The following is a 27,563-nucleotide window of genomic DNA, read 5'->3' as shown; positions in this document are numbered from 1 at the left end:
ACCATTTCCTCCCTCCACCCACCCACAGGCGTCTGATAAACTGTTAAAATATAAAAAATAGTCAACATCCTTAGGCACCGTCCAAACAGGCCCTTGTTTTTTTATCCATCGCCAAATTACCATGACAGGGCGGGCGATCTATTCACTATAACGGCGGCGCAGGAAAATAAACAAACATGACAGGTCATCATGAGAAGAAAGTTTGACTTTGTGTGATAGGTTAGAGGGTTATTGACCTAAACCTTGTCCAAGCCCCGCCCCCTGCCCCCCCCCCATATCAAACCATCTTCTCGGCCAATCAATACAGTAGCGTCCCTTTGATGATTGATGTGGTCATCTCTATTCTGACCTTCTTTCCTGACCACAACCCCACCCCTCCTCTCCCTTTGGCTAAGAGCAGCCACATATCCTAAAGCCAACCGCACATCCCAAAGCCAAAGGGGGGGTTCTTAGAAAAGACAGGAAAATCAACTAAAAATACCTTCTGTTGGTAACACTTGATCCATTCAGGTTTCTTCATACAATCACAACAAATAGAAAACACTCCCCATTCTATTTAAAACCATACGGGGAGGCCAACATTTGCATCTTTCAATCAGGGAGACTTTGTACTACTATCACAGAGATATTATGTTCAATGCAAGATATTATGTTCAACGGAACAGGGACAAAGTTTCCATAATCAGGAAGTATTGTGAGACATTCAGTGAGAAATTAAAATTATTTTCAATATAAAGGGGACAGGGAAGATGCCATTATCAGGGAGATTTTCAAATTTGTTCACCAGAACATGGACAGATTTACTTGAACGTTTTTCAGTAGACAAAATTTGCTAATCACCATTTTCAGTCTGTAGCTTAACAAACTTCGCAAGGGGTAAATTTCAAAAAGGCCTCTAAGCCTAAGAACATGCTTACCAGAAACAGGTTACCAGTCAACAAACCATCAAATCTTCACTGTTGACCCAATAATTTGTTGCTTACCAAAGAGATTTGCTACACAGTATTTGCTGCTAAACAGCTTTATGGAGTCAGGCACATCTATGTTACTACTGATGAAGACATGAGAAACCAACTCACCTAATCCTGTGACGATGTACACGGTGGTGTTAAGAGGTAGTAAGACAGGCTCCGTATTCTCCACTCCTTGCTCCTTGGAGATGAAGAATTTGTACCCGATGAGGTTTACATCTTCAGGTTGGGCCAGCATTGGATGGATGCTGATAGCGCTGTAGTTTAGTCTCTTTATCTCAGCATGGGGTGCTTTAGGCACTGTAAGGTCAAGAAAAACCATAATTATTATCAAATAATGTTCTTGTATCGTACACTTGTATAATCAAATGAGAAAGAAGCTGGGTTTGGATCTTTCCTGCTTTCTACCAGGGCCCAATTTCATAGTGCTGCTCGAGCACCAAAAAAACCCAAAGCACAACAACAAAATATGCTTACCAGAATAAGGTTACCAGGCAAAACAACATGTCACATGAGCAATAAACACTGAGAAAATAAATATATGGACATATTCATTATTAAAGGCAGTCCACCCTTGTTATAAAAAACATGTTACAATTAGGATTTGAAAATTTGCATGGTGGAAATATGCTTTTTCTCCAGAAGATGATCAGAGCATACTGATCGAACTGCGAGTTGAAACCAATGTTTTTTTTTCAGATCCACCCCAACTCATTAGAGATAGTCATTACATGGTGTTACCGCAAACCTTTCCATATGTTACAATGAGACTCAAGTTCGGAACCTCACAGAGCACTGTTTTTAGGAGAGTCGTGTACATCCGTTGTACATTCTAGAATTATTTTCATCTCACTGAGATGAAAATTATCTTTGTGAAATTGTTTTACTCATTTCTCAAAAAACTACAGCACCTCAGGAATTATATATTTTACGGGAAGATTTCTACTATCATTATCTTTAAACCATGTCATTTGAATGTAAATCTGTGGACGTTTGTGTTTTGTGTCATACAAAAAGGTTTTAACACAAGGTTTTACAATTGTGTTGTTTAGTTCTAGTTTCCTTTTGAGAAAACAAAAACACAATTACATTACATCGACCACTACACAAGGCCACACTTGCAATTATTGTTCTAGATTTATTGACGATTTCTCAGTTAGATTTGCCACTGAAAACAATCCTTGACAATCACATACGAAAATTGCATTCAGTATGGTGACAAGATTTCCTATTATTGTATCATTTACAACTGTGATATTGGTCCTTCATCCAGTTAGCCAACAAACCATACTTAAGGTTAAAGGGTATGGTTTTTTTTGGTACGACACAACCGTCCAGACATTTACATTAAACTTATAAGTTTAAAGATAACTAGACATGATTGCATTTGTACACAAATGCACAGCTGTTTTGTTAATCATATTTTCAAGTTAATCAACTGAATTAAAAACAAAAAACCAGATGACATATCCCGTCTATTAAAAAAACAAACAGATTATACCATGTTCAGTTAGCAATTAATGACTTAATGTAGCTTTCCTAAAAACATTACTCTGTGATTATCACCTTTTTTTTCTCAAAAAACCTCACGACAAATGAAACTTCTACAGGTAAATTATACTACAAAAATCTTTATCATGGTCAGAAATGTGATCTACAAAAAGGTATCAAAACCCTTTTAAAGCAATGTGCTACTTGTTATGAAGAAACAGCAATAAAAGGCCTATAATTTATTCTGACCTTCAGTGACCCAGTTACAAAGCACAGAGCTTCCTGGAATTTTCACCCATTAAATGTTAATTGCAAAGCTTGCTGCAATGCCAGGGATGGACTCAGCGATCCCTGTATATCACCACGGGCAGGGCATACAACGCAAGCATGGAGTAAACATGGCATTAGTGCAAGCAGCTTAGCCACTCAGTAAGGGACAAAAATGGTATAAATTTAAGGATAATTTGTGGAAACGTGAACTGGATTTCAACCTTGAGGTGGATTACTGGTCAGATTATATTCTTGGTTTGTATGGGTGTTTTTGTTTTTTTATTTATTTTTATTTTTTTTCGGGGGGGGGGGGGGTACTTTAGGACAGAAATAAATAAAGTGCAAATAAACGCGATCATGTCACGCTTCCTTTTCTGCGTTTACATCTAGCAATCTCAAACATATCACAAACATAACTTGACAAAAAATATTATGCTCCATTAACTTTAACCGTTTTGAGCTGTTCGATTTCCTTTTCAAAGAAACTAAAACTGGACCACAGTCCCAAGGCCAGTGTTTTTAGCATTGGACCAGTAAAATCACTGGGTTTTCCCGTTATTTTCTCCCGACTCCGATGACCGATTGAGCGATTCACAGGTTTGTTGTTTTATATAAGTTGTGACACACGAAGTGTGGGCCTTGGTTAATACTGTTTACCGAAAGTGTCCAATGGCTTTAAAGAACTACTTTTTGTGGAGTATTTTGGTGAAAAAATTTACAATGAATCTTTCGACTCTGGTGAGTATTGAAGTAGCGTGGCAAATGAAATGGATGTGCTCTTAACGGTACTGGGATTGGTTTTCACAAAAAGGCTAGTCTTATCTTGAGTTTCATGTAGGCCGAAGTACGCGACCTAACTTTGAACTTTTCTTAACTCCAAGGAGTAGTCCCTAAGTTAGGACTACCTTCGTGAAATCGACCCCATGTCTTGTAAAATAAATTGTGGTCCAGTAAAAATGTTGAGCTACAAACCCTGCAGTCTTGTTGATTTTCCAACCAACTTCGAGGCCTTTCCACCCTGGAGTAAGGTGAAAACAGGGGGGCACACCCACAGGATGTTTAAAAACAACCAAGAACCTTCAACAATAAGAGAGCCACATAAATGGGCGAGGTTTCTGGGGCAGTTCCTTTGGGAGATTCCCAAATGTCAGCTGCTCTATGACCGTTCAGTACAGGGTTTTCTTGAAGGATATAAACTGCCAACGACTTCCGAGGTACGCCCTTGTTCTTTTCACCTCTTATTTTTTTTAAGATCGTTGGTTGTATTTGGGATATTTATCAATGTGAACTTTAACATGTTGTCACGTCGGCACAACAATCGTCTAAGACAGAGGTTTTTTTTTTTTTTTTCAGTAAAACAAAATTTAAGAATACTTAAGGGTCATTTGGATCTTGCTTTGAAAAAAAAATAAAGCTATGACTGTCTCTCCTACAACTTTCACTTGGAGTTTGAAGACTGATGATGTCAAATTTCATTAATCGCGATTATATAGAATATCGCGATATATTGTCGGCGATATATCATGAATAAAATAAATTGATATCGCCCAAGCTTAGTCGTGCTTTCTTGTTTTGATTCGGGCCTTGTACAAAAGTTTCTAGTCCAGTTAACATTATTGGTTACAAGCCCTGGTCTAGCCCTGATATTTTAAACCGGATGAACATTTTAATTGCCATTATTTGCCCTGCGCAAATGTAAATGTGATGTAAATGTTCTTGTAATCTATACAAATCCCCTCAAGCTTGACTGTATACAAACAACCACTTAAGTTGCGCCTTGGAAATGTACACAGTTTAAGATATGCAATGAAAATGTTTGCATCTTTCCGCCTAATGACTTAAAATGTTTGCTTAGTACCTTGTTACTCAAACCCAAATTTATGTCAGTGTTACGTAACAGGTTGGATTTATGGGGGTGCATGCATAAGTGATTGTCACAAATATGCATCATAAAGTTTAACAATAAATACAAATATTGAATTTATAGCAAGTTTTTTTATTCTACATTTTTTTCCCTTGTTATTTTTACCCCTATTTTTTATTATTTTATTTTTTATTTTTTTCTTCACCAACTAGTAGTGTTTTAAGACATCAAATTGTTTTGCATAGGCCTCAAACCTTGTTACTCAAATCCCAATTTATGTCAGTGTAACATAACAGGTTGGATTTATGGGGGTGCATGCATAAAAGATTGTCACAAATATGTTTCATCAAGTTAAACAATAAACACAAATATTTAATTATTAGCAATTTTTTTTATTTTTTTTTTATTTATCAATTAGAAGTGTTTTAAGGCGTCAATCACATTGCTCCTAAGAGTGATTTCATATTACCTTATAAATGGAGAATGACAGCAAAACAGTAAAAAGAATGCAGCAGGTCTCCTTAGTGGGAACTCTAAAGACTGGGGTGGGTGCTCCACAAGGAATTTTGTCTCCTTAGTGGGAACTCTAAAGACTGGGGTGGGTGCTCCACAAGGAATTTTGTCTCCTTAGTGGGAACTCTAAAGACTGGGGTGGTTGCTCCACAAGGAATTTTGTCTCCTTAGGGGGAACTCTAAAGACTGGGGTGGGTGCTCCACAAGGAATTTTGTGTACAAGGTTTATGGGAAGATCTTTACTACAGGGACAAAGGAAAGAACAAAAGATGGCTCCACAGTGCAATGTTTGGTCACTAATTGTTAACATTTAACTGGCGTTTTTATGGAGAACTTTCAAAATTTATTATCTCCAGCAATTACTTCGTAAAAAAACTACAGAGTTCTCTTAGACCCACAGGGGTCATAACGAAACTCATTTTCCTACCATCTTTTGTGAGAAAGGCCTTTTGACCCAATTTACCCAACATCATCATCCGGCTAGTCAGAATAATCTTGAATGCGTCATTTGGTGGGCAATGTCACTGTGCATTATTCAATGAAATGTGCATTTTAGGCGTTCACACGTAAACCTATTGCCCGCCAACATGGTGAGCATGGCACAGTTTCACGCGTGTGACGTGCGTGCAAGGGGTCAATAAGTGAAAAAGTTGTTATAAACTTACATGAGTCGACCACAACGCGAGTTTGCACAGTAACCCATGAGGAATAGGTGCTGTAGCCTTTATCGGTAGACGCTGCCATTCGCACTTGATAGATCCTACCGGCCATAAGATTCTCCAGTGTGTACTCCGTCAACGAAGCATCAACATCCTCGTCGATGGCCTCTTCACCGGTTTCCCGTACCGTGATGCGATAACCGGTGATGATTCCGTATCTTAGCTCCCGTGGGATGGGTTGCCAGTCAATGGTAATGGTGGTAGGTGTGTTGCTTGCTACTCTGAATTCCGGCGCTGATGCTGGGGCTATGAGCAAAAACATCAAGTTGCAATATAAGTCACTTCATTCTCTCAGGCCTGAAATTACATGGAGGCCAAAGAGACTATGGCCTCTGTCGCCCTTTGTCTTGGGCTTTGTGCCCCTTGTCTTGGGCTCTGTGCCCCTTCAAAAGTTTCCCATAGACTTTAAGATTTACCAATGAAAAATAAAAATGGCCTTGCTTTCTCAAAGATGAAATTCAATTCAATTCAGTTCAATTTATATTGGTCCTATCATGGAGGAAATTCATTTTGAAAACATGCAATACAGACAAAATTAATATAGCACAATCATAAATAAACTACTGGAAATACATCATATTAATTAATCAGAAAACTACATAATAAACCACAATGGAATCATTGTCGGACAGTAGGATAGTTATTAAAAGAGAAAATTCCAGGCCTGTTCTCTTTTAATAACTATCCTACTGTCCGACTTTTTTGTTGATAGACCCCATGCATTGGACATTATTCGCTCAAAAATCCCCCTCACTGGGGTCAAAAGGGGCAAATCATTGGATGATAGCTGTTCTTTGTGCGTAAACCGTGCGCATGACATCAGTTTCCCTGTTGCATTTCTGGATGAGCAAGAGGTCGTCTGTTGAACCCTACTTAATGCAGCACAGTATATGTGATTTTAGTTGACTGCTAAATTCAACAAACTACAACAACCGTTACCACTTGGAGCGTTTTTAATGTATTTAACAGGTAGGGATAAGGTTAAAGTCTAAGTGATGAATCTACTTACTGGATTGATCCGTGGTGATGTAGTAATGGTCAGACTCGTCGCTGGGACCATTCGTTGACCAGGCTTTCAAGAAGAAGGAGTAGTTGGTATGGGGGTTCAGATCATTAATAATCCCTGTAAATTTCTGTTCAACGAACGTCGACTGATGCTCAAATCCATCTATAACACCAAAACAAATACATTACATTTTATCACAGGTTTTCAAATTGTATTATTGCTGATGCATTTTTGCCAAAATGACATTACCAAAATTTAGAAAATTTTCAGGAATACAATTTTCCATGGCGGGAATAGATAGAAACTTATGTAAACTTGCGGGAAAAAAGCAAGTGAAGATCTCTTTCGAGTAGTGGTGGCATGTTGGCGGTCTACCTATAAAGTCAATATCTTTGCTCGGGTGTGAGTCCGAAGGCATGCAACACGGAACTGCCATGGAGCCAGGGATTACACCCAAGTGTGGTTCAATTCTTTGCTCTGGTCAATTTCTTTGTTCAACCCCAAATCACTAAAAAAATCAAATGAACCCATCAGTTTTCCTGGTGGTTTGTTATTTGGTACTAAGATTTAAAGAAAACGATGGATAGAGATATCTGTGCTGCAAAAAAATGTCATTAAACCTCTGAATCAAAATGGGAAATAAACATGGTGAACCTGTACGAAGAGAGGTTTGCGGTAACACCATGTGAATATTTCCTTTTGAGTTGTGTTAGTTTTGAAAAGAACCGCTGGTTAACGACTCAACATTTCGATAAGTATGTTCTGATCATCAAAAAAGGTGAACCTTACCAATGACAGGCCGATGGTGCACTGTGTAGGCGATGATCCCACTCCCTGGGTCCTCGGGTGGGCCCCAAATAACCATGACTGAACGAGCGCTGATCGGTACAAGACGAATATTCACAGGTGGAGTTGGTAATCCAGCTACGGCAAAAACAAAAAGGGATCTACATTTTAAAATCTTGTCTTTTTAAAAAAAAACAGTAGCATTCAAATCAAAGGCCAATTACAGAGAGCTGCTTATTGCAGACATGTTTGCTCACAATTTTGCTTGCCGATTACAAGTCAGAAATAGTGAATTCGAAACTGTATTTTGACTGGTATCCTGTGGCGAGGATCACTTTGTTGTGCTTAGCTACTTTTTATGGCTAAACATTTCTATGAATATTGGCCCAGTTCACTAAGGAGGACACAATACCATGGAAACTTCTGACACAACATACATAAGCTAGAGGCTCGTAAACTGGCATTCAAATTTCTGTATTTGTTGCCGCTGTTTTTGTCAGCAGGCCCAGTGTTGCATGTTTGGTTTGCGGTAAGTGATGGCCAAGTGTTGTGAGACACTGTAGCAGACTGCTCATTTACAGGCAACTGTTTAACTGACCCTGCTGAAGATTTTGTGTTTTCTTCCGTTGACTGTGTACAAATTGTGCCTGCAGAAAGTCCATGCTCTGTGGCTCTTTTGTGAACACATGAGGTGCGTTTTCACGGTCGTAACCAATAACTGTTCAGGTTCAATTTGCCATTTGTTAAAGACCGAAACAGTAGGTTACGACTGCGAAAACGCACCAATGGTCACATGGTCTATACCTAGGCACTCTAAAAAAGTTTTGAATGAAAAACTTACGTCCAACTCTGACCCGTGCATGGGCGCTCCACTGTATACTCCCGGCTTCATTCTCAGCGATGCACTGCACCAAGCCTCTCTCATCTCGCTTGATACCAATGATGACAAAGTCATCAGACTGATCGGAATGCTGCTGCACAAGACGCTCGTCATGTTCAACAGGGTATCCACCTAGAAGCCATCGGATGTGAGGCTCGGGGCTACCTGTTGCTTTACAGGAGAAGCGGACTGTGCTTCCTATCGGCCCAAAGAAGTTTTCCGGCTTGACCCTGAATGATGGGGGCACTGAGGTGGGAAGGGAATGAATCATTACAGTTATATTACTTCAGGTGGACATTAACAGTTAGTCTCACTACATGTCTGAGACTCAACGGATTTCAAAAGTGTTTGTGGTAGAGCTATATGCCAGCAGCTGATTTCACAAAACGATAAGCTCAATCTTAGCTCGAGTTTGGATGAGTAACTCGTCCTAACTTAGGATGGGTTCAATGCATCCTAACGTCTATGATTACGGAGTTTAACTCGTCCTCAGTCCTAAGATTAATCCCAAGTTAGGAAGAGTATGGTGAAATTGTCGGCTAGAGTTTTAACTTGAAGAGAGCCAATTTTTGCTTTGCAAAGGGTATTGGAAAATGTTATTGTCTATTTGAACTGTTGTTAGTTAGTTTATTTTCAAGTTGTGCAAATGGAAATAAAATCAAACAAATAAACAAACTTACCAATGACAGTCAGCCTCGCCTTAGCAGTCACAATCACACCAGTATTGGTATTCTCTGCTGTGCAAACATACACCCCATCATCTAAGAAGGAGACCTGAAGGAGTTGAAGATTACTTCTACCGAGGTAGATAACATCCTGAGTTCTGATTGCTTCTCCATCTGTATGAGAATAAACGACAAAAAATACTGTTTTCTAAAAATCTGTTACACGTGACTACTCTTTCAGGAGTTTGTTTTTATTGTACAGGGGCGAAATTCATAGACACAAGAACTTAACACTAGAACTTGCTCAGCACAACAACAAATGCTTAGCAGAAACAGGTTACCAGCTATCATTTCATAAAGCTAACATTGTTGCGACTGGTGCCCTGCTCGGTTTTTTTCCAAAGAAATTTACTAAGCAGTTTTTCTTCGTCTGCTAAACAGCTTTAAGAAATTTGGCGCAGGACTCAAAATAATCACTGGATTGCTGACCGGAGGCCGGGTTTTTAATAATGGGCCAGAAATTCTAAACTAAATAAACTAAATGCAGTGGAGTGTTTTTCATATACAAACTTTTCTAGACTCTTCTACTAATCTTATCGATGTTGATTACGCTCTTCAACTTTTATCCTCCTTTAATGAAATTGTTGATAAAATTGTGTTAGGTCGACAGGCTTGTCAATGGTAGATTGGGAAAAACAATATATAAATATGAACATATTTGTTGTATGATACATTTTTGTGAGGTCAGCAGTTTGTTAATGGTACATGTAGGTCGGGTTACAGGTTGGTAGCAATCCAACAAATTATTAAATAAATAAAATTATTGATAAATTTCGTAAGGTTGGCAGGCAACTCAATGGTAGATTGGAAACAAATATTTTTGTCTTCCTACATTGTGCAGGAAAAAGTTGGTAAAAATAATTGAAAAATTGATTTGTGATACATTTTTGTGAGGTCGGCAGTTTCTTTCAATAGTAGGCCTACATCATGAAGGTCGGTGACTGGTTGGTAGCAATCCAATTTAAAAAAAATTAATATAAATATTGATACAATTTGTGAGGTCGGCAGTTTGTTAATGGTAGATCCAGTTATAGGAAACAAGCAACAAATTTTGCTTGGCCTTAGGGATTTTCCCAACGCAGAAATCATTGAAGGATAACAATAACATATTACAGACAACTTTTCATCGCTTTAAAGCGTATCAACAAAGCGGGGTGGGGGGGGGACCACACATATATTGCAATGAATCGCAACCAAATATTCAGTGAAGCTGATCGGATGATCTTATTTCACAATGTGGAACTATACACCATTCAAAAGGTTCAAAAGTTGTTCAAAAGATCATTAGAATTTAGGAATCGGAAAAAGTTGCGCATTATAAATGACTACATCCATGTCCAAGCCACTGGGGTGCCATTCAAAAACAAATGTCACGCACTACGGTTACAATAATCTTTTCCAACAAACCGAATCAGAAATAAACAAATATAAGGATTGACAAAATGCTGTTGAGTGGAAAGGTATGATGTGGCAAAACAGATCTCTTCTTCATATGACGTGGCAAAATAGATCCCTACTTCATACAATATTAATAATAAAAACAAATTCTAATGCGCATACAGTACATGTAGCTGTAGCTGAAGCCACAGCTGAAGCTGAAGAAGCCAAAGCTGTAGCCGTCGCTGCCATTTAGAGAAGGCCAGAAGAAATTAGGAGGCTGCTCTCCGGGGCATCATTAAGAAACATACAAACAGCTAGCCAAGGTCTATCGTTTAGTTTCTCATAAAAAAAAATCACTAAATAAATAAATAAATAAAAAATCCTTTTCAAACCAAACAAAGGATATTTCCCCTTTAATGGGGAAATTAACTGAATATCCTAGCTAGGCCTTGTGAGTATAAGTAAAAATAAATGTGTTTAGGATTCATTAGTCGTACAATATATGGCTCTGCAAGCTATGTAAACATGTTAATTGAGAAAAAAAGGTTACAATAGAGAGTTAGGGGGGGGGGGACAACACAAGATTGAGGGTATGGTAAAAATTGTCATAAATGGACGAGACAATTACTACATCTGAGCTGGAAGGTTCCTAATTTCCTGTTTCTTTAATGGGCAATAATGAGAGATAAATCTACTTAATTAGCAGGTACAGGAACAACCTGCAAGCCAAACACTACATGACAGTACTCTCATTCATGGTCATTTGTATCTTCCTAAATTGCTCATAAGTAATGACCCTGACATCGTCAATGTCGATGTCCTCTAGCTGTATGGTACAAGAGTGTTCATTCTTGTTCCACAGTCAGCATATTTTTCAGAGGCGCCATGGTGTCAGTCAGATGAGCATATTATGGCAGCCTGTTCTGCATTTGGACACATTAGTCCTCAATATATTTGCGGTTTAAGCCGCGTCTAATTCAACAGCTTGATGGGCCATGTAAACAAGTGTTGCAGCATAGGCTGCCCAGTGCCCATAGTAACTGCCTTAGTAACAGCTAAAGCCACTAAATCTTGTAAAATGACACAATGTTTTATAATCACTCTGCTTTAAAGTTCAATCTAGATGATCTGGGCCCAGTTTCATGAATCTGCTTACCGCCGAATTCTGCGCTTACGAACACGATTCCCTGCTTACGTGCAAGCGCCGAATTTCTGCGCTTTGAATGCCTAGTAACGTGGAGTACGCACGTGTAGAAGCAAAAATTCGCCGCTAACCCGTGAAATACGCTTGCCGTAAGCACAGAATTTCCTGCTTCCGTAAGCGCCGATTCTGTGCTTACGGTAAGCAGAGCCATGAAATTGGGCCCAGTTGGCTCGTTTCCCAGATCCTGCCTTAATACTGAGCTCAATCACCCCCCCCCCCCCCAACAGAAAATCACCTCCCTGCAAGAACAAATTTCTACTTGAGATAACTTATTGGCATGATTTACTTGATGGATATGTGTCATCTCTTGAGGTGACCTTTATCTATTGGATTACATAGCAAAGTGGGCAAGAGGTCAATTTATTTCTAAGTTGTCAACTTTTTATGAAAATGACCATGATAACTGATTACCAATATAAATAATGAAGAACAAATATCAGTAGACATTGTTTCAGAAAAAGTAATTAAAAAAACTGACATCTTATTTTTTTCTTGACACTGATGCCATGTCATTTAAGCTTCAACTGCAGATTTAAGTCTTGTTTGAAAGTAGCCGAGGGGAATGATCGTCATCCTTGCCCTTGTAAGTCTTGAAAGATAAAGAAAAACGACAAGCACTTTAAACACCCCAGGAGAAAATCTGACAGTAGAGGCACAACTGACAAATCTCCAGGAAAAAACTTTATCCCAACACAAAAGGTGGAACAAATTAACCATCAATATTTAAACACTTCACATGGAAGAAAAAATCATTACTATTAATAAGGATGCCCTTTTCTACATTTGCTTCACTCATCATTTTGAATTGAAGTCAGACATAAAGTAAGTTGCTGCTGCTACTGCAGAAAACCCAATGACAGATTCATACTGAAGAAACACAGCAACTGACTCCTTGCACGCGCATCACACGCGGCGACTGATGCCACGCTCACCAGGTTTACGTGTAAACGCTGTGTCGCCTAAAATGCGCACTTCACTGAATTACACACATAGACATTGAACACCAAAATGGCGCATCCAAGATTATTCTGATGATGACGACAGGGGAATTGGGTCAATAGTTTCAAGTTGGGAGTACCAACCAACCCAATCCAAACTACTCAAAGAAAAATATCATGATTTTTAACAACCCAGCACATATTTCAAGCAATTGCCTCTCATACAACTTTGTTCCTTTTTAAAAATCAATAGTCTTATCAGAATTATTCTCAGTACTTATGAAGGCTGATAATATCAGTATACTCCCCCCCCCCTTCCCAAACCCCCAAAAGCTACTATAGAACCCCCGATTAAACTTAATAACACAAGTAAATTGAACTTCGTCCTTATTTTAATTTCATAATATTCCCTGAGTAAATATTACTTCTACAGAAATGGCAAAATAATTTGTCAATTTTTTAAGAGGAAACTATGTAAAAGCTGTCAATAAACCTATTAACAAAACCTAGGCATTTTATTTTGAAAATGCACAAAAATAAAGGTTCACTGAAAGAGTTAAGTTCAAGATGAAACTATCATTGTATTGTTGACACACACGCAGATAACATGGTACCTTTCCTATTCCTTTTTTATTTATTTATTTATACATCTGTACTCTTAAAAATCAATAGAAATCAATGTTTCATTTACTAATTATGAACCGACAGGTGGACCAGTGGAAACACCACCACGCTCACAACTTCCTCTTAGTAAACACCCCCCCCCCCCCCATCAGATCTTGTCATAGTGAATAAACGGATGTTCTACTGACAACTAATCACTTGATGGGGGGCAAGGGAGGAGAAAGGTAGGGGGATGGGAGTTGTAGCATGAAGACTTAAAAGGCACTGTACACATTTGGTCATCGCCCATCATAAGCATAAAATAATAAGCCTATGAAGATTTGGGCTTAATTGGTCATCAAAGTTGCGAGAAAATGCTGAAAGAAAAAACACCATTGTTGGACGAATTTGTGTGCTTTCAGATAGAAATAAAAGACTTCTAGCTAGAAGTATTTTATTATTTTAGTGAGAAATTACCTCTTTCTCAAAAACTGCGTTACTTCAGAGGGAGTCGTTTCCCACAATGTTTAATACTATCAACAGCTCTCCAATGCTTGTTACCAAGTCAGTTTTTAAGTTAATATTTGTTTTGAGTAATTACCAAACGTGTACCTTCCATTTAAAGGAGATGTCAATATATTAAAAACTCATTAAACATGCATAGATCCATGTCTGGAAATAAAAAAAACTCACTTTGGAGCCCACAAATAACCAGGGTTCTCCCCATGCACAAGCTAGATACCGGGCCGTTACATGAGAATTGCGTGCTTTTACACACACAATTTGAGCGAATCTGATTTTGAATCTGACTGGCACCCCTGAACAAAGGTATTGACAAAGTAGGGACACCGCCAATATAGGGCTCAGTTGTAGGACTAGGCGAATTATTTGAATATCCGATTAATGGCCAATAGGTTTTCCTATCCGTAACCGCGAATGCCTTTTTTTTCTTAACCGGATATCCGCAATACCTATTTATAAACCGGATAGTTCTGTAATTACAACCAAGTAACCGGATATTCTTTAATATCCGAATATCCGCGGACGTCGGGCGACAACTGATATGAATGTTTTGTCTGAATCCTTATGAAACTTTTATAAAGACAGCATAACACAGCATAAATTAAGTATTTAACTATGCTCACCTCCGTGAAGAGTTAAAACAATGACATTTCTGACGTAATTTGTTCAAAGATTACAAAAGTTTTCCTTCACGTAGAGTCAATCACGATCAAAAGAAAAAGCAAATCGCCATCTTTAAATTAGATCCGATCATTTTTTTATTTTTTTTTTTTTTTTAATAGCGCCCTCTAGCGGCAAAAAAACTATTTGAATATCCGGTTAATTTCGGATAGTTGGCCAGCGGTATCCGAATAACAAAATTTCACTATTCGCCTAGCACTACTCAGTTGGTAGAGCGCCAGCACGTTAATCCGGCGGTCGTAGGTCCAATCCCACTCCAGTCAATTATTTGTTCAACCCCAAAAATCACAATTTGAGCGATACGCAAACAAACAAAAAGTTATCATGATAAAACCATTTATATTGGTCCAGAATGCACATTAGGGCAAAACCAAGATTAACACCGCGTAGAAAACATTCCAAACACCTTGTTTCATTTCTATAAAAAAAGTCAGTTTCGCATCAACAAATACACTCTTACCCTCACGGCTCCACGTTGTCATCAGTGCATCCCCATCTGAGAGACACTCAAACAAAGCCGTCTGCCCCACCCGTACTCTCTGCGCTTTGGGTCCAGCGACGATCACAGGATCCCGGCTCCCTGGATCTACAGTAACAGAGGGTTCTAGCACAGTAACACTGAAAACAGGGCTGCGTCGTTTGTCTGCGATGTTTTGAGTTAAGCACCTGTAGTTTCCAGCACCACTAGAGTCAACTCCGGTGACCTGGAGTACTCCGTTGGGTAATACGGTTGTCCTTTAGGAGAGGGAAAAGACAAAACAATGGTTGGTTTGATCATTTTAGCTCCATGGTTTTATGGGTATCTTACATGTAAATCCACCACTTAGTGTCACAAACTCAGCAGAAGTGTTAAGCCCGATTCATACTTCCTCCGAATGCGAAATTAATTTTGACGTCACATGGCTGATTTTGCAGCAAATGTTTCGCAGGAGTTGACACAGTTCAACTGTTGCAATTATTATTCATTGTGAATACGTGACGTCAACATTCGTATTCCATTCGCAGGAAGTATGAGCCAAGCTTTAGTGTTATTGCTTTGTGACAGGTGAGCGTAAAGGTTTATCGTAATATCACAAAACTGCTGTTCCCTTGTAGCTATCGGGGCTGATGTCATTCGCTTACAGAGCGAGTGCCAAATTTCTGGTACAGCTGTGTACAAGATAAGTGCTTTGAAAGGTGGACTACAAACACTCACTTGTAAGCAGAAATTCTCTTGACGTAAGCGCAGAGACATACCTGCTTCCGTAAGCGCCAATTCTTTGCTTATGGTAAGCAGAGCCATGAAATTGGGCCCAGAGCCCCACATTTGTTATTGCCCCAAATAAATGTCACAAAATTTAAAAAAGCTTTGCCAGCCTGATGAAGTTAATTTTCAATGAATGCATGAACATGAAAACATGCACCCTTTTTTTAGGCTCATGCTTGAACTCCATTTTAATAATGACACTTTGGAACATAGCCAAAGGCGCAAGTTGTGGTTTCAAATGGCCTACTACATTGACATTACGATCTCACCTGTCATCTTCTGTGACAATGTTTTTGCCCAACCGCCACATCACATCTGGAACGGGAACAGCATCTTGTGAGGCTAAGCATTCTAATCTTAGAACTCCTCCCCTCTGTACTGGATCTGGTGACTGGTGAACATCATATCTTGGTAAATCTGGAACAAAGACGCAATAACAGAAACTAAGACATCTTGTTTGCAGTTGTAAAAATAAATAAACCAATCATCTTTAACAGGCAACATCAAATCCTTCAGCATACAGGCCAGAAAGGACAACAAGGGCGATTGTCTTGATCACTGCCTTGATGCCCTTGAAGTGATTGTGCCCTTAACCAAGGAGAAAATGCGCTGGTGCGTTTGCCCTTTCAAAACCAAAGCATACATGCTTGTGTAACACTCCATGCTAGCCAAATAAAAATACAATCATTTAAAGGCAGTGGACAATATTGGTAATTACTCAAAATAATTTGTAGCATAAAACCTTTCTTGGTGAAGAGTAATGGGGAGAGGTTGATGGTATAAAACATTGTGAGAAACGGCTCCCTCGGAAGTGCCATAGTTTCCGATAAAAAGTTATTTTTCACGAATTTGATTACGAGACCTCAGGTTTAGAACTTGATGTCTCAAAACGCACACAACTTCGTGAGACAAGGGTGTTTTTTTCCTTTATTATTATCTCGTAAGTTCGATGACCGATTGAGCTCAAAATTTAACAGGTTTGTTATTTTATGTATATGTTGAGATACTTCAACTGTGAAGGCTAGTCTTTGACAATTACCAATAGTGTCCACTGCCTTTAAAGCTTGTTAACTTTACTTTTTAAGTCTTACATAATAATAATATTAATAATAACTGGGTTTTTTATTCAGGCTTTATCTACAAACCTCTCACAGTGCTTATTATCATTTATTTCCGGAAAGGTTTTCTAAAGTTTTGAATTATGAGACCCATGCAACACCTTTTAAGGGTTTACAAAGGTGATTATGACACACTCAGCAGCCAAACACAACAACATAAACAACAACAACAACAACTCAAAACTTGACCTGTGTAGAAACAGAAACCAAAGTTTTGAGGCACAGAAAAAGGTTAATTCCCTATCAAACTCCGACAATAAATGACATTTATTCAAACCACACAACCAATCTCTTAGTTACAGACAGTGGACACTATTGGTAATTGTCAAAAACCAGTCTTCTCACTTGGTGCATCTCAACATATACATAAAATAACCAACCTTTAAAAATTTGAGCTCAATCGGTTATCGAAGTTGAAAGATAATAATGAAGGAAAAAACACCCTTGTTACACGAAGTTGTGTGCATTTAGATGGTTGATTTCAAGACCTCAAATTCTAAATCTGAGGTCTCAAAATCAAATTCGTGGAAAATTACTTCTTTCTCAAAAACTACGTCACCTTACAATGTTTTAAACCATCAATCCCTCCCCATTACTTGTTACCAAGTAAGGTTTTATGCTAATAATTATTTTGAGTAATTACCAATAGTGTCCACTGCCGTTAAGTAATAACAGTTTTGGTGGGTGGTGGGTGTAACCTTGTAAGGCTTCAAAGTTCAAAGTAGAATTTGCTGATTGTTAAAACATGGAAAGCCTTTACATCAAATGAGAAAGGTCAAAGCACATCCTTATTTTATATTTTAAGTTATTGCTAATTCATGTATAAGCCTAAATAACAAATATCTGGACCTTGGACTTACCAATCATTATAAATGTAGGTCATGCTAGTAAGAAATTATTATCTCTCAAATTCTAATTGTCAAAAATTGTTCTTGATAATGCTCCACTAACCTTGTCACAAATTACACACTTCATAAATACACTTATCGGAATATCACTATGCTGATGGCATTTTTTTTCAAAAGATAAAAATATTCAGTATTTTTTTTCAAAACAATAGAGAGTGGCTACAAAATCAATCACCATATTGTGCAGATAAGTTTGCAATGTGTTGGATTAACCTATTTAACGTGTTGATTATGTCAGCAATAAATACAATGGGACATTTTAATTATATGATTAAGGAGTGAGGTCATCATTGAGGTCATGAATATGCATGAAACCACAACCACATATTTTGAGCAGCTTGTGTGAAACACCATTATTAAAAAGAGATTTACAGATGTTGTTGCTATGACAAACCTCACCGATTGTACTTCCACCATGCAAAGATTCAGAATGCATTTTGTTGCAGAAACCATAGTAACCAATCAACCAGCCTTTTGAAATTTTCCAAAGCATATTTTGTGAAAATTTTAACAAATGTTAAATTTGACGTGGAGCACCAGAAACAACCCACTATCAACAATTCTGACACCTGTTACAGTCTTGTTGACTTTTTCTATTTCTTCAGGTTTACAAGAGACTCCTTTGATATCAATCAAAGATGACAAACCAATGCCCCATTTCCTTAGGGAAGACATCAATAACGCAATGATTCAGATGTTCATACGGCTCACTAGTGGACTAATTAGCAAGCTTCATTAATTAATAATACTCTGAGTCTGCATACTAATCACTATGACACAGAACGAGTGGGTCGTCTATGCATACTGATCTCCCATTACTATACAATGCATGTTTGATTAACACTTTAGACACACTCTTAATAATTACCCTGATTAGCTTTTAGGGGGCAATTAAATGTTGCTCATGGTGTTTCGTGTTCCACTTTTTTGGTCTCTCGCTACGTTGATCAAATTTTCAATTAAAAACAATAAAACTGAATCGATGCCTTGGTGTGCACTCTAATGCCATCCGTTTTGGCCTTCAATGCAGAGCTGTCCACGTTTGCCTCTTACAATCAGGGAGATTTTGTACACAAAAAAGGGAGCTGTACATATGTATTTTACACTACACATAATAGGGAAGCACCCATAATCAAGGAGATTTTGAAATTTGTTCATCAGAATGTTCACAGGCAGGTTTATTATAACAAGGAAATTTCTGCAGAATCAGAGAGAGTTTGCTAATCTGTGTGACCACTTACAAAACTATAAAAAATAAATATTTTATTTTACGGAAACCTCCTCAATATTTTAAATTATAATTTTAACTTCAAGAAGATTTGTAACCAACCGTTGCATCCTCAATTTCTCTGTCAAACATAATTTTCTAAAAGATTTCCTTTTTATTTATCTGAAGCCCTCATGGTTCCTAATCCTGACCCCAATTTCATCATTACAATTAAACTATCACAGCTCTTTCTTCCTTAAAACTTTTACCACTAAACCTCAAACCGAAAAAGAAAAAAGAAAATTCGGGAAATTGAACAGTGTGAGAAACAAACTACAGAACTAAGATTCACACTGATGATGAGTATTGGCAAATTGCCATTATCGCTCCACAGAGATTACAAGTTGATAAATAATTTGATGATTTTCTATATTGGAACTGACAGAATTGGCATGTGTACATGTGTACATACACACATAAGATTCACAACTCGTGTTTTGCCATAAATTATTAATCAGCCTTAATACACTTTTTTTTTTCTTTTTCTTTTTTAAGTTTACCTGCGCTTACTGTACAAGACAAATCTCTTGACCGACTGCCAAATGACAATGATGCATTATGGGTACATAGTAAATAGTAAAGCAAAACTGATCTACCTGGAACACTTCCAAAGTGATTCTTGACTTTAAAGACACTGGACACTATCTACAGTAATTGTCAAAGATCGGTCTTCTCACTCGGTGTATCTCAACAAATACATAAAATAACAAACCTGTGAAAATTTGAGCTCAATTGGTCACCGAAGTTGCGAGATCATAATGAAAGAGAAAAAAATTCCTTCTTTCTCGAAAACTATGTCCATTCAGAGGGAGCTGTTTCTCAAAATGTTTTATACTATCAACAGCTCTCCATATACTTGTTACAAAGTAAGGTTTTATGGTAAAAGATATTTTGAGTACTAACCAATAGTGTCCACTGACTTTAAATAAACATTTAGGATTCATCTATAAACAAGTTGCTTGTACATATTTTGTGGGTGTGTACTCCGACGACCAATTGAGCTCAAATTTTCACAGGTTTGTTATTTTATGTATTTGTTGAGATACACCAAATCTTTAATAAACATTTAGGATTCATCTATAAACAAGTTGCTTAAAGGGATTTATTTGTTACCATAGAGAGCTGCATTTTCTCAACATTTTAGCAAGTAGAATCATCAGGTAAGGTATGCGATAACAGAAAGTGTAAATCTCTATTGACAAGTGCTGCAGAACCATAAACTAGAGTCCACACTGGCCTATACGTGACCCGGCATGCACGCAGGCGGCCATTTTCTAAGTTGAACAAACAGGCATTGCTTAGCGTGTGTTTGTGCGGCCATTTTGTGTGTTTCATATTCAACGCGCGTGCTGAATGGCGCGCTGTCTCCTTATGGTGGTCCCATTGCGTTTGTTCAAGAAGCATTACCAGTGCGCCCTCTATAGTTCGTATTTGTATAACTCTATAGATGTGCAGAACCTAAAGTAATCAAAAGAGATGTATGGTGCTACCCCAACCTTCACTGATTTTACTCACACCAAGCTGATTCAAATCCTACAAATAGAATCAAACACAAGAATAGAGCTTCAACTTTGATTAGTTTGTGAGGTTTTTTCTTCTTTAATTTTCTTTATTTGAATAATGTTTTTGAATGCAGGTCTGATATTTAGTCCTTTGAAACAAAGTATGTTTTTTTTGTACATGCACGGTGAAGGCTTTATTACACCTTTTTTTTAAATGAAAGTTTTCAGATATTTCCTAGAACAAAACAGCTGGAAACCAAATTAAAGTAGGAAGATTATTACGCCTGTTAATGGTTGGTCCATAGTCAATTGTACCTCAGATTACTTCTAAAAACAAAATTTTAAATAAAAACCTGCAATTTGTATCTCCTTGTTTGATACAAACAGCGTAGGGAGTTTGAAAACAAGCAGCATCGCAAAACAAAATACCCGTTTCCCACTATTGTAGGCATCGATCGTCCGCCCTATTTATAGACACTGTACCAGTTCAATTGAAAAGAACTAGACCAACCAATGTCAAGAGTTCAGTCCCACATCATGTAAATAAATGAACTCATGCTGATTCAAATTAAAGGGTGGTATAACATTGGTCACAAATCCACTCCTATTTATCTCAAGGGTGAAGTTTGCTAAGTTGACTTACTTTTACTCAATGTCTGAAACTGTTCAAATTACCATTCGAATCTTAGAAAGGTTTCAGGCATGAAGCCATTTTTTCTTTAAAAGCCTTAACAATTTTTTAAATACTTCAGGCCAAAAGCCTTTCCCAGCCTGCATCTGAAAACACACAATTTTATGCAACAAGGGAGTTTTTTAAATTCATTATTTTTTGGCAACTTCCATGACCAATTGAGCTCCCAATGCTTCAGAGGTTTGTTTTTCTATGCATGTTGGAATACACCAAGGGTCAGAGGATTATGGTCTTTGACAATTACCAAAAAGTACATCCCGCTTGTATTATACTATAAGGATTTATAACAGTTCAACAACTTCTAAGGATGAGTTTGCTTGTGAAGACATAAACATCAAAGCCTTTTTTTGTTTTAAAAGCTAGCACAGATATTTTATGCTAGCCCTAAAAGGGGAGAATGGTTATCACAAGTCAAAAATTCTGCAAGAAACTGGGCCTAGATCTTCCTCATAATAATAAATTTGATGCAAATGGATGACTCTTCAAGATACCAAAATTCATTTTTAGAAAAGAACAAAAAAATAGAATGAAAATAAATCTAGACTCCATTTATTCATTACGATTACTATGAATGATTGTCCCAATTTCCTGTTTGAATAAAAAATAAGTGAATATATTTGCGCTCTCCACTCAAACATTATGCAACAGTGCAACATCAGAATTTAGTGATTTCAAGACACTCCAAGGAGGTGAAGTCCTCTTGATATCTTTTCAACATCTCCCAAAATTATTCCAGCTCAATCTTCAGACGGTATTTGCAGCATAAAAACCTGCAATTATCCCTCAATCAACCTTTTTTCAACCTACTCAGAATCTTGATTGACAAAGAAAATTTGTAAACACATCCTTTCTCCCTCCCCTCCTTTAATGATAAAACAGTCTCTTATCATAGATTCTCAAATCCCCCATTCTTATCAAACTGCTGTGTTGTGGTTCCTCCTAACCTCTTGCTAAGGAATGTATCTTTCCCATTTTAACAAGTCCTCTAACACAAACAAACAATACCTCCCTGCCCCCTCCATGCCAACTGATCCAGAATAACACAGGCCACAAGCATGAGGTCATCCTTCTCAGCCGGAACTACTTTCTTCTTCTGACCATATCATCAGATTCATGGTCAGATAGGAGGGGAATTTTATTTGTGTATGGGGCAAGGGTCATACACAGTCAATATGTGTGTCAAGTACACTGTAGTATACGAAGGTTGTAAACCCTTGATCTTATGCAGAGGTCAAGGGTCATTCAGGATACAAAGTGTACAGGAATACATAAATCTCCACACTGTACGGAGCCAACCTAAATACAAGCTTTCCAGGGTATTATTTCCAATCATGGACTTTCAGCCTAACTGAGATGTGCACACACAATAACCTGCCTTGTTGTTGCTGTTTGCGCCTGGCTACCTCGGCCTTGTGTACAACCTAGATTCAGAAGGCTGTGGGGGGAGTGAGTCCGGTACAAGGAATGGCCAAATGGTGGCCATTGCCATAATGTCCTCAATGCAATGCATTAGCATGTTTAGGGGCCTTTCAAAGGGGATAGTGGCGATGGTGGACTTATGCATGCCGTGTAGCCACACTGGGTAGCCACACTGGGCTATGATAATATAGGCATGTGTGGACACACTGCAGTACAGGGTAATAATGCATACAGTGTAACATGTATAGCGTGTGGATGACATTATATTAACCAAAATGTGTCATTCAGTTACTTTGCGTTTCACAAAAGCTGTGGAAATCGGCAAATAGACGGGTTCAGAGGGCATCTGGGATGAAAAGATCATCGCCATTCTTTTTGACAATAGGTTTCTACTTACTCTTTCTTCAATTGATAACAATTAGGATTTAAACTGAATACCAACCAACAAGCCAAAACTGTAAACCTCACAATTTTATCATGGACTGTTGATTCTTCGCAAAAATTCTCTCTCCAACTTGATATTTTTGTTGACAACCCAAAAACTGCACAGCTAATGGGCCTAAATTTCTCAACAGGATTATAGTTCAACAAAATTGTTGAAAAATCACAAAGAAAAAAACCTAAAAGATTCAAGGAACTGAGGGAAAAGTTATTGGTCCCATCTTGCTCTATGGTCCCATCTTGGCAAAATCTTCCCAATCATCAAATAAGTCTCTCTAACCCCCCCCCCCCCCCCCCCCCCGCCGCCGAAAAAAAGAGGAGAAAAAGGAGAAGAGAGTAGGGTCTATACACAAAGAAAAATAGCATTAAAAGAAAATACGTTAAGATACGTTGAGTATACAGCACTGAAGGAAGTTGCAACTACCAAGTAATGTTTACTAAAAAAAGTAAACATTTAGAGAAATTGCAATCATCATAAATAATTCAAGTATGCCACCGTGCCGAATTTATGCAACATATTGGTGTACAAGTACTTGCCCTAAAATAAAAAATAAGAACTCCAAAGGAAAAAAATCCAGCTGCAATAGAAGACTTCGCTAATTACATCCTGGATTAATATACTAATTGGATTAACTCCGTAAATTACACCGTATTATTATCTCTTTCCCGGGTTACAACAAGTTACATGTTGATCATCCCATCATTGAAACCATCATAATGAGAAACCAGCTGATCACTGGCATACAACCATTTGTTCTGATTACATGTTATGAAGACATGTCAATGACATTGCAATAGCTGCATAAACAGAGTCAGGTCAGTCCTGGTTGTCAGTAGCCTGACGTCATTTAAGAGCATCATTAAAGAGATGTTGGAAAACCTGCCATATCTTGTTGTTTTTGTATTTCTTTATGGGTTTTTTTTAATGGCCCCACTCAAGTCCTTGTTTCACAAAGGGCCAAGATCACACCGAGTTCGTGATTACACTGCACTTTAGATACGGCAATCTCCGAATCAGAATCTAATGGCTCTGAGCCAACATAAAATCTTCTCTGGTGAAGAGTAAGGGCTGATAAAATTTGCCTCAAAGCCATTTTTTCCATCTATTTTCTTTAGTTTTGTATTTTATATTTTAAGATGTCTTTTATTTTGGGCCCTGAACATCCCGAGGCCACTTAATGCATGTGAATAGTTAATATTTATCTTTTGAAATTGAATGCGGGAAAAAAAGACACACTTCAATAGCGTGGTACAAGCGACTAGCGTGTGTTTTGTTGTTGAATTGCATGTAGCAAAGTCCTGTTGTGCCAAGCACCTGTAGCTCCAATGTAAAATTATTAAAAGTAATATTATCTAAGAGCAAACAAATAATGGCATAAACAATTTTGTTTTGAATCTTAATCTAATCAGATTAATTTTTCAGGCATGATATTTGATTAATGGAAAAAAGTAGGAACATTATATCAAAGCAGTGGACACTATGAGGTAATGGGGAACTGTTGATTGTATAAAACATTGTGGGAAACGGCTCCCTCTGAAGTGACGTAGTTTTCGAGGAAGTAGTAATTTTCCACGAATTTGATTTTGAGACCTCAAGTTTAGAATTTGAGGTGTCAAAATCAAGCATCTGAAAGCGCACAACTTCGTGTGACAAGGGTGTTTTTTCTTTCATAGTTATCTCGCAACTTCGACCACCAATTGAGCTCAAATTTTCACAGGTTTGTTATTTTATGCATATGTTGAGATACACCAAGTGAGAAGACTGGTCTTTGACAATTACCAATAGTGTCCAGTGTCTTTAAGTAGACTTACATGTAAAGGGTTAGGCCTTACCATGTACAAATAGTGTAGGCGCTAATACACTTTTCAGGCTATATATTTCAACACAATTTTTCTAATTTTTCCAAAGGGCAAAAATCAAAAATCAGACTTAAGTAGGAAATTATCCTGCCTGATATTTCCTGGACAGATCATAGAGTCATTATATTTTCAAAACTTATCGATCTCAATTCTCAAAAACCTTGTAAAAATGTACAAAATATTTGGGCCTCAATTCTACCCATCAAACCTCAGGCAAAAAACACAAACTTGCTCAGTTTTGGCTTAAAATATAAACCAGTCCCTAAATTGTTTTGGACGCATACTGTAGCTACTAGCTAGCAACAACCTTGAAAGAAAATAGCAGCTATGTGTTCTTTGTGATAAAATTTCTTCAATGTCAATAATGCATTCCAGTAATCTATTTTCAGAACAACTAAAATCTTTTTTCAGTAAATATTAACTACTATCGATTCACCGATTTTAAATTTACTCAATTTAACACAACACTCAATATTCCTGGCATGTCATTTCTCAAATACCCCTAAATATTTTAACATCTAACAATTGGCAATTTCCTGAGGTCTTAGCATTGGTGTTTTAAAAGAAAATCTCTGTGACCTTTCCATTTTCCGATAAGAACATCCTCTTCAAGAAATACTACATCTATTTTACAAAGAACCCTGCGCACCTGTTATTGCATCAATTAATTATCACCCCCTTCACATGTCTCTTTCCTAAATGCAGTTTCAAACCACTACATGGAACAGAACCCAACATCAAAATATGACAAATTTAAGGGAAAAAATTATACACTATGCACAGGGAATAGCTGTTGATGATTCTATCGGATGGTTAATCATAGCATTACAGTAGCTTCTAGCGCTACTAGTAGATATACATACGTACATGTACATAGTAAAGGTGCCCGAACCTACTGCATTATGCTATTCATTGCTTTATTAAGATATTGGCTTTGTTCCAAGTGTGATTCAATGCCAGGGCCCCTACAGAAAAATAATTGTTTCTCCGAAAAGGATGGGTAAATATTCTTCAAAATTCCGGGGGATCTGTCCTGAACACTGAACTTGATTCAATCTCTTTTCTTTTTATTGAGTACAGTGCATTACTCAGGGTAGTTATAATAATGGAGAGATATTTTATCAAATAAATTATAAAAATAAAAATTGTTTGACTGATGTTGTTTTGCAGTGAAATGCTCTGTGTGAAAGCCATTATACACTTTTGGAACAGAAAAACGAAGTTCACAGATTTACAAATAACTTACAGGGTTTACAGAAGGTACTGGTGAAAGACTTCTCTTGAAACATTATTCCATGAAATGCTTTACTTTTTGAGAAAACATTAAAACAATTATCAATTCTCGATATCGAGAATTACCGATTTATTTTAAACACATGCCATGACACGGCGAAACGTGCGGAAACAAGGGTGGGTTTTCCCGATATTTTCTCCCGACTCCGATGACCGATTGAGCCTAAATTTTTACAGGTTTGTTGTTTTATATAAATTGTGATACACAAAGTGTGGGCCATTGGACAATACTGTTTACCGAAAGTGTCCAATAGATTTAAAGGTGTGGTGTTTTGGTTGCTTTTTCCCCCTGGACCACATTTGTTTTTAGTATTGTGGGTTTTTTTTTATGGTTCAAGATTACTCCACCATTGAGAAAAATGTTCATGTTGCCTGGCAATGTCACTGTTTGTTAAAGTTTTATATATATATTTTTTTGTTTAAGGAAATGTAATCAATTCTCTGAACCAGTGTCGGAAGGGCCTTGCTATAAAGTCAAGAATTGCTAGTGGTTACCAAATAAAAGAATTCCTGATTGTACCCTTTTTAACTTATCACAAGCATAAACCACCATGGAGCAAGGGTACCATGCTTGAAGCAATTTAAGAGATTCACTGGCGGTCCGGTAGAGTCAATAGCAAATTATACCCAGTACTGGGGTTTTCCAGGAAATCTCTTTAATTAGCATAAACACATAAAATGGTTATGAATATGCATGTATAGCCAGATCTTTGTTAAAGCTTACTTTGTAATGCAGTTCTGCTGGGGTGTACAAAGCAAGTCACAACTTGTGACAAAATCTTTACTTTCTGGTGGGATTGTGAGATTACACTCTCTTTGAAGTTAGATAAGCGGAACAAGATGCTAAAATTCCACGATGACAAAATTGTCCCTAAACTTTACGATTTTCCAATGGAAGTGCCCTAGGCAAAAAAGGAGGTAGCCTTGCCCTCTCAAAGATGATATTCCAAAACCTGCATTTTCCAAAGGTCAATTTTAAAACCTTTAATTTTTAAAATGGGCATCAAGGCCAGCCAAGACCAGGGCCTTACTGCAATACCAGCCCGGGGCAATGTGTTGTCAGTTTGACCATGGTTTGACTATATGACAATACGCTTTGTATTAAAGAAATTCATCCGAACAATGGTCATAACATATATTTGAGCAACTCAATAATGATGAGAAATGTTAATTGTCATCAAACCATTGAGCACGAGGGTAGGCTGAAAGTTCATGCAGGAGAATGGAACTAAAAACCATTCAGAACAGTAAAATCAATTTCAAAA

The 27,563-nt window shown here is 37.6% G+C and overlaps 1 protein-coding gene across 1 annotated transcript in view; it reads right to left on the bottom strand.

The window, feature by feature from the left end:
* LOC117288137 (protogenin B-like) overlaps nt 1-27,563 on the bottom strand; it is a 65,089-nt gene that overhangs the window by 22,692 nt on the left and 14,834 nt on the right. The window contains exons 3-10 of the mRNA XM_033768841.1: nt 16,069-16,216; nt 15,014-15,288; nt 9,181-9,339; nt 8,462-8,746; nt 7,624-7,758; nt 6,838-6,996; nt 5,775-6,074; nt 1,080-1,271 (exon numbers count right to left, since the gene is read on the bottom strand). Coding sequence (XP_033624732.1) covers nt 1,080-1,271; nt 5,775-6,074; nt 6,838-6,996; nt 7,624-7,758; nt 8,462-8,746; nt 9,181-9,339; nt 15,014-15,288; nt 16,069-16,216 — 1,653 coding nt within the window. The remainder of the gene's footprint in view (nt 1-1,079; nt 1,272-5,774; nt 6,075-6,837; nt 6,997-7,623; nt 7,759-8,461; nt 8,747-9,180; nt 9,340-15,013; nt 15,289-16,068; nt 16,217-27,563) is intronic.

Source organism: Asterias rubens, chromosome 3, assembly GCF_902459465.1.
Source record: "Asterias rubens chromosome 3, eAstRub1.3, whole genome shotgun sequence".
Lineage (NCBI taxonomy): Eukaryota > Metazoa > Echinodermata > Asteroidea > Forcipulatida > Asteriidae > Asterias > Asterias rubens.
This window is presented reverse-complemented; position numbering and strand designations above follow the sequence as displayed.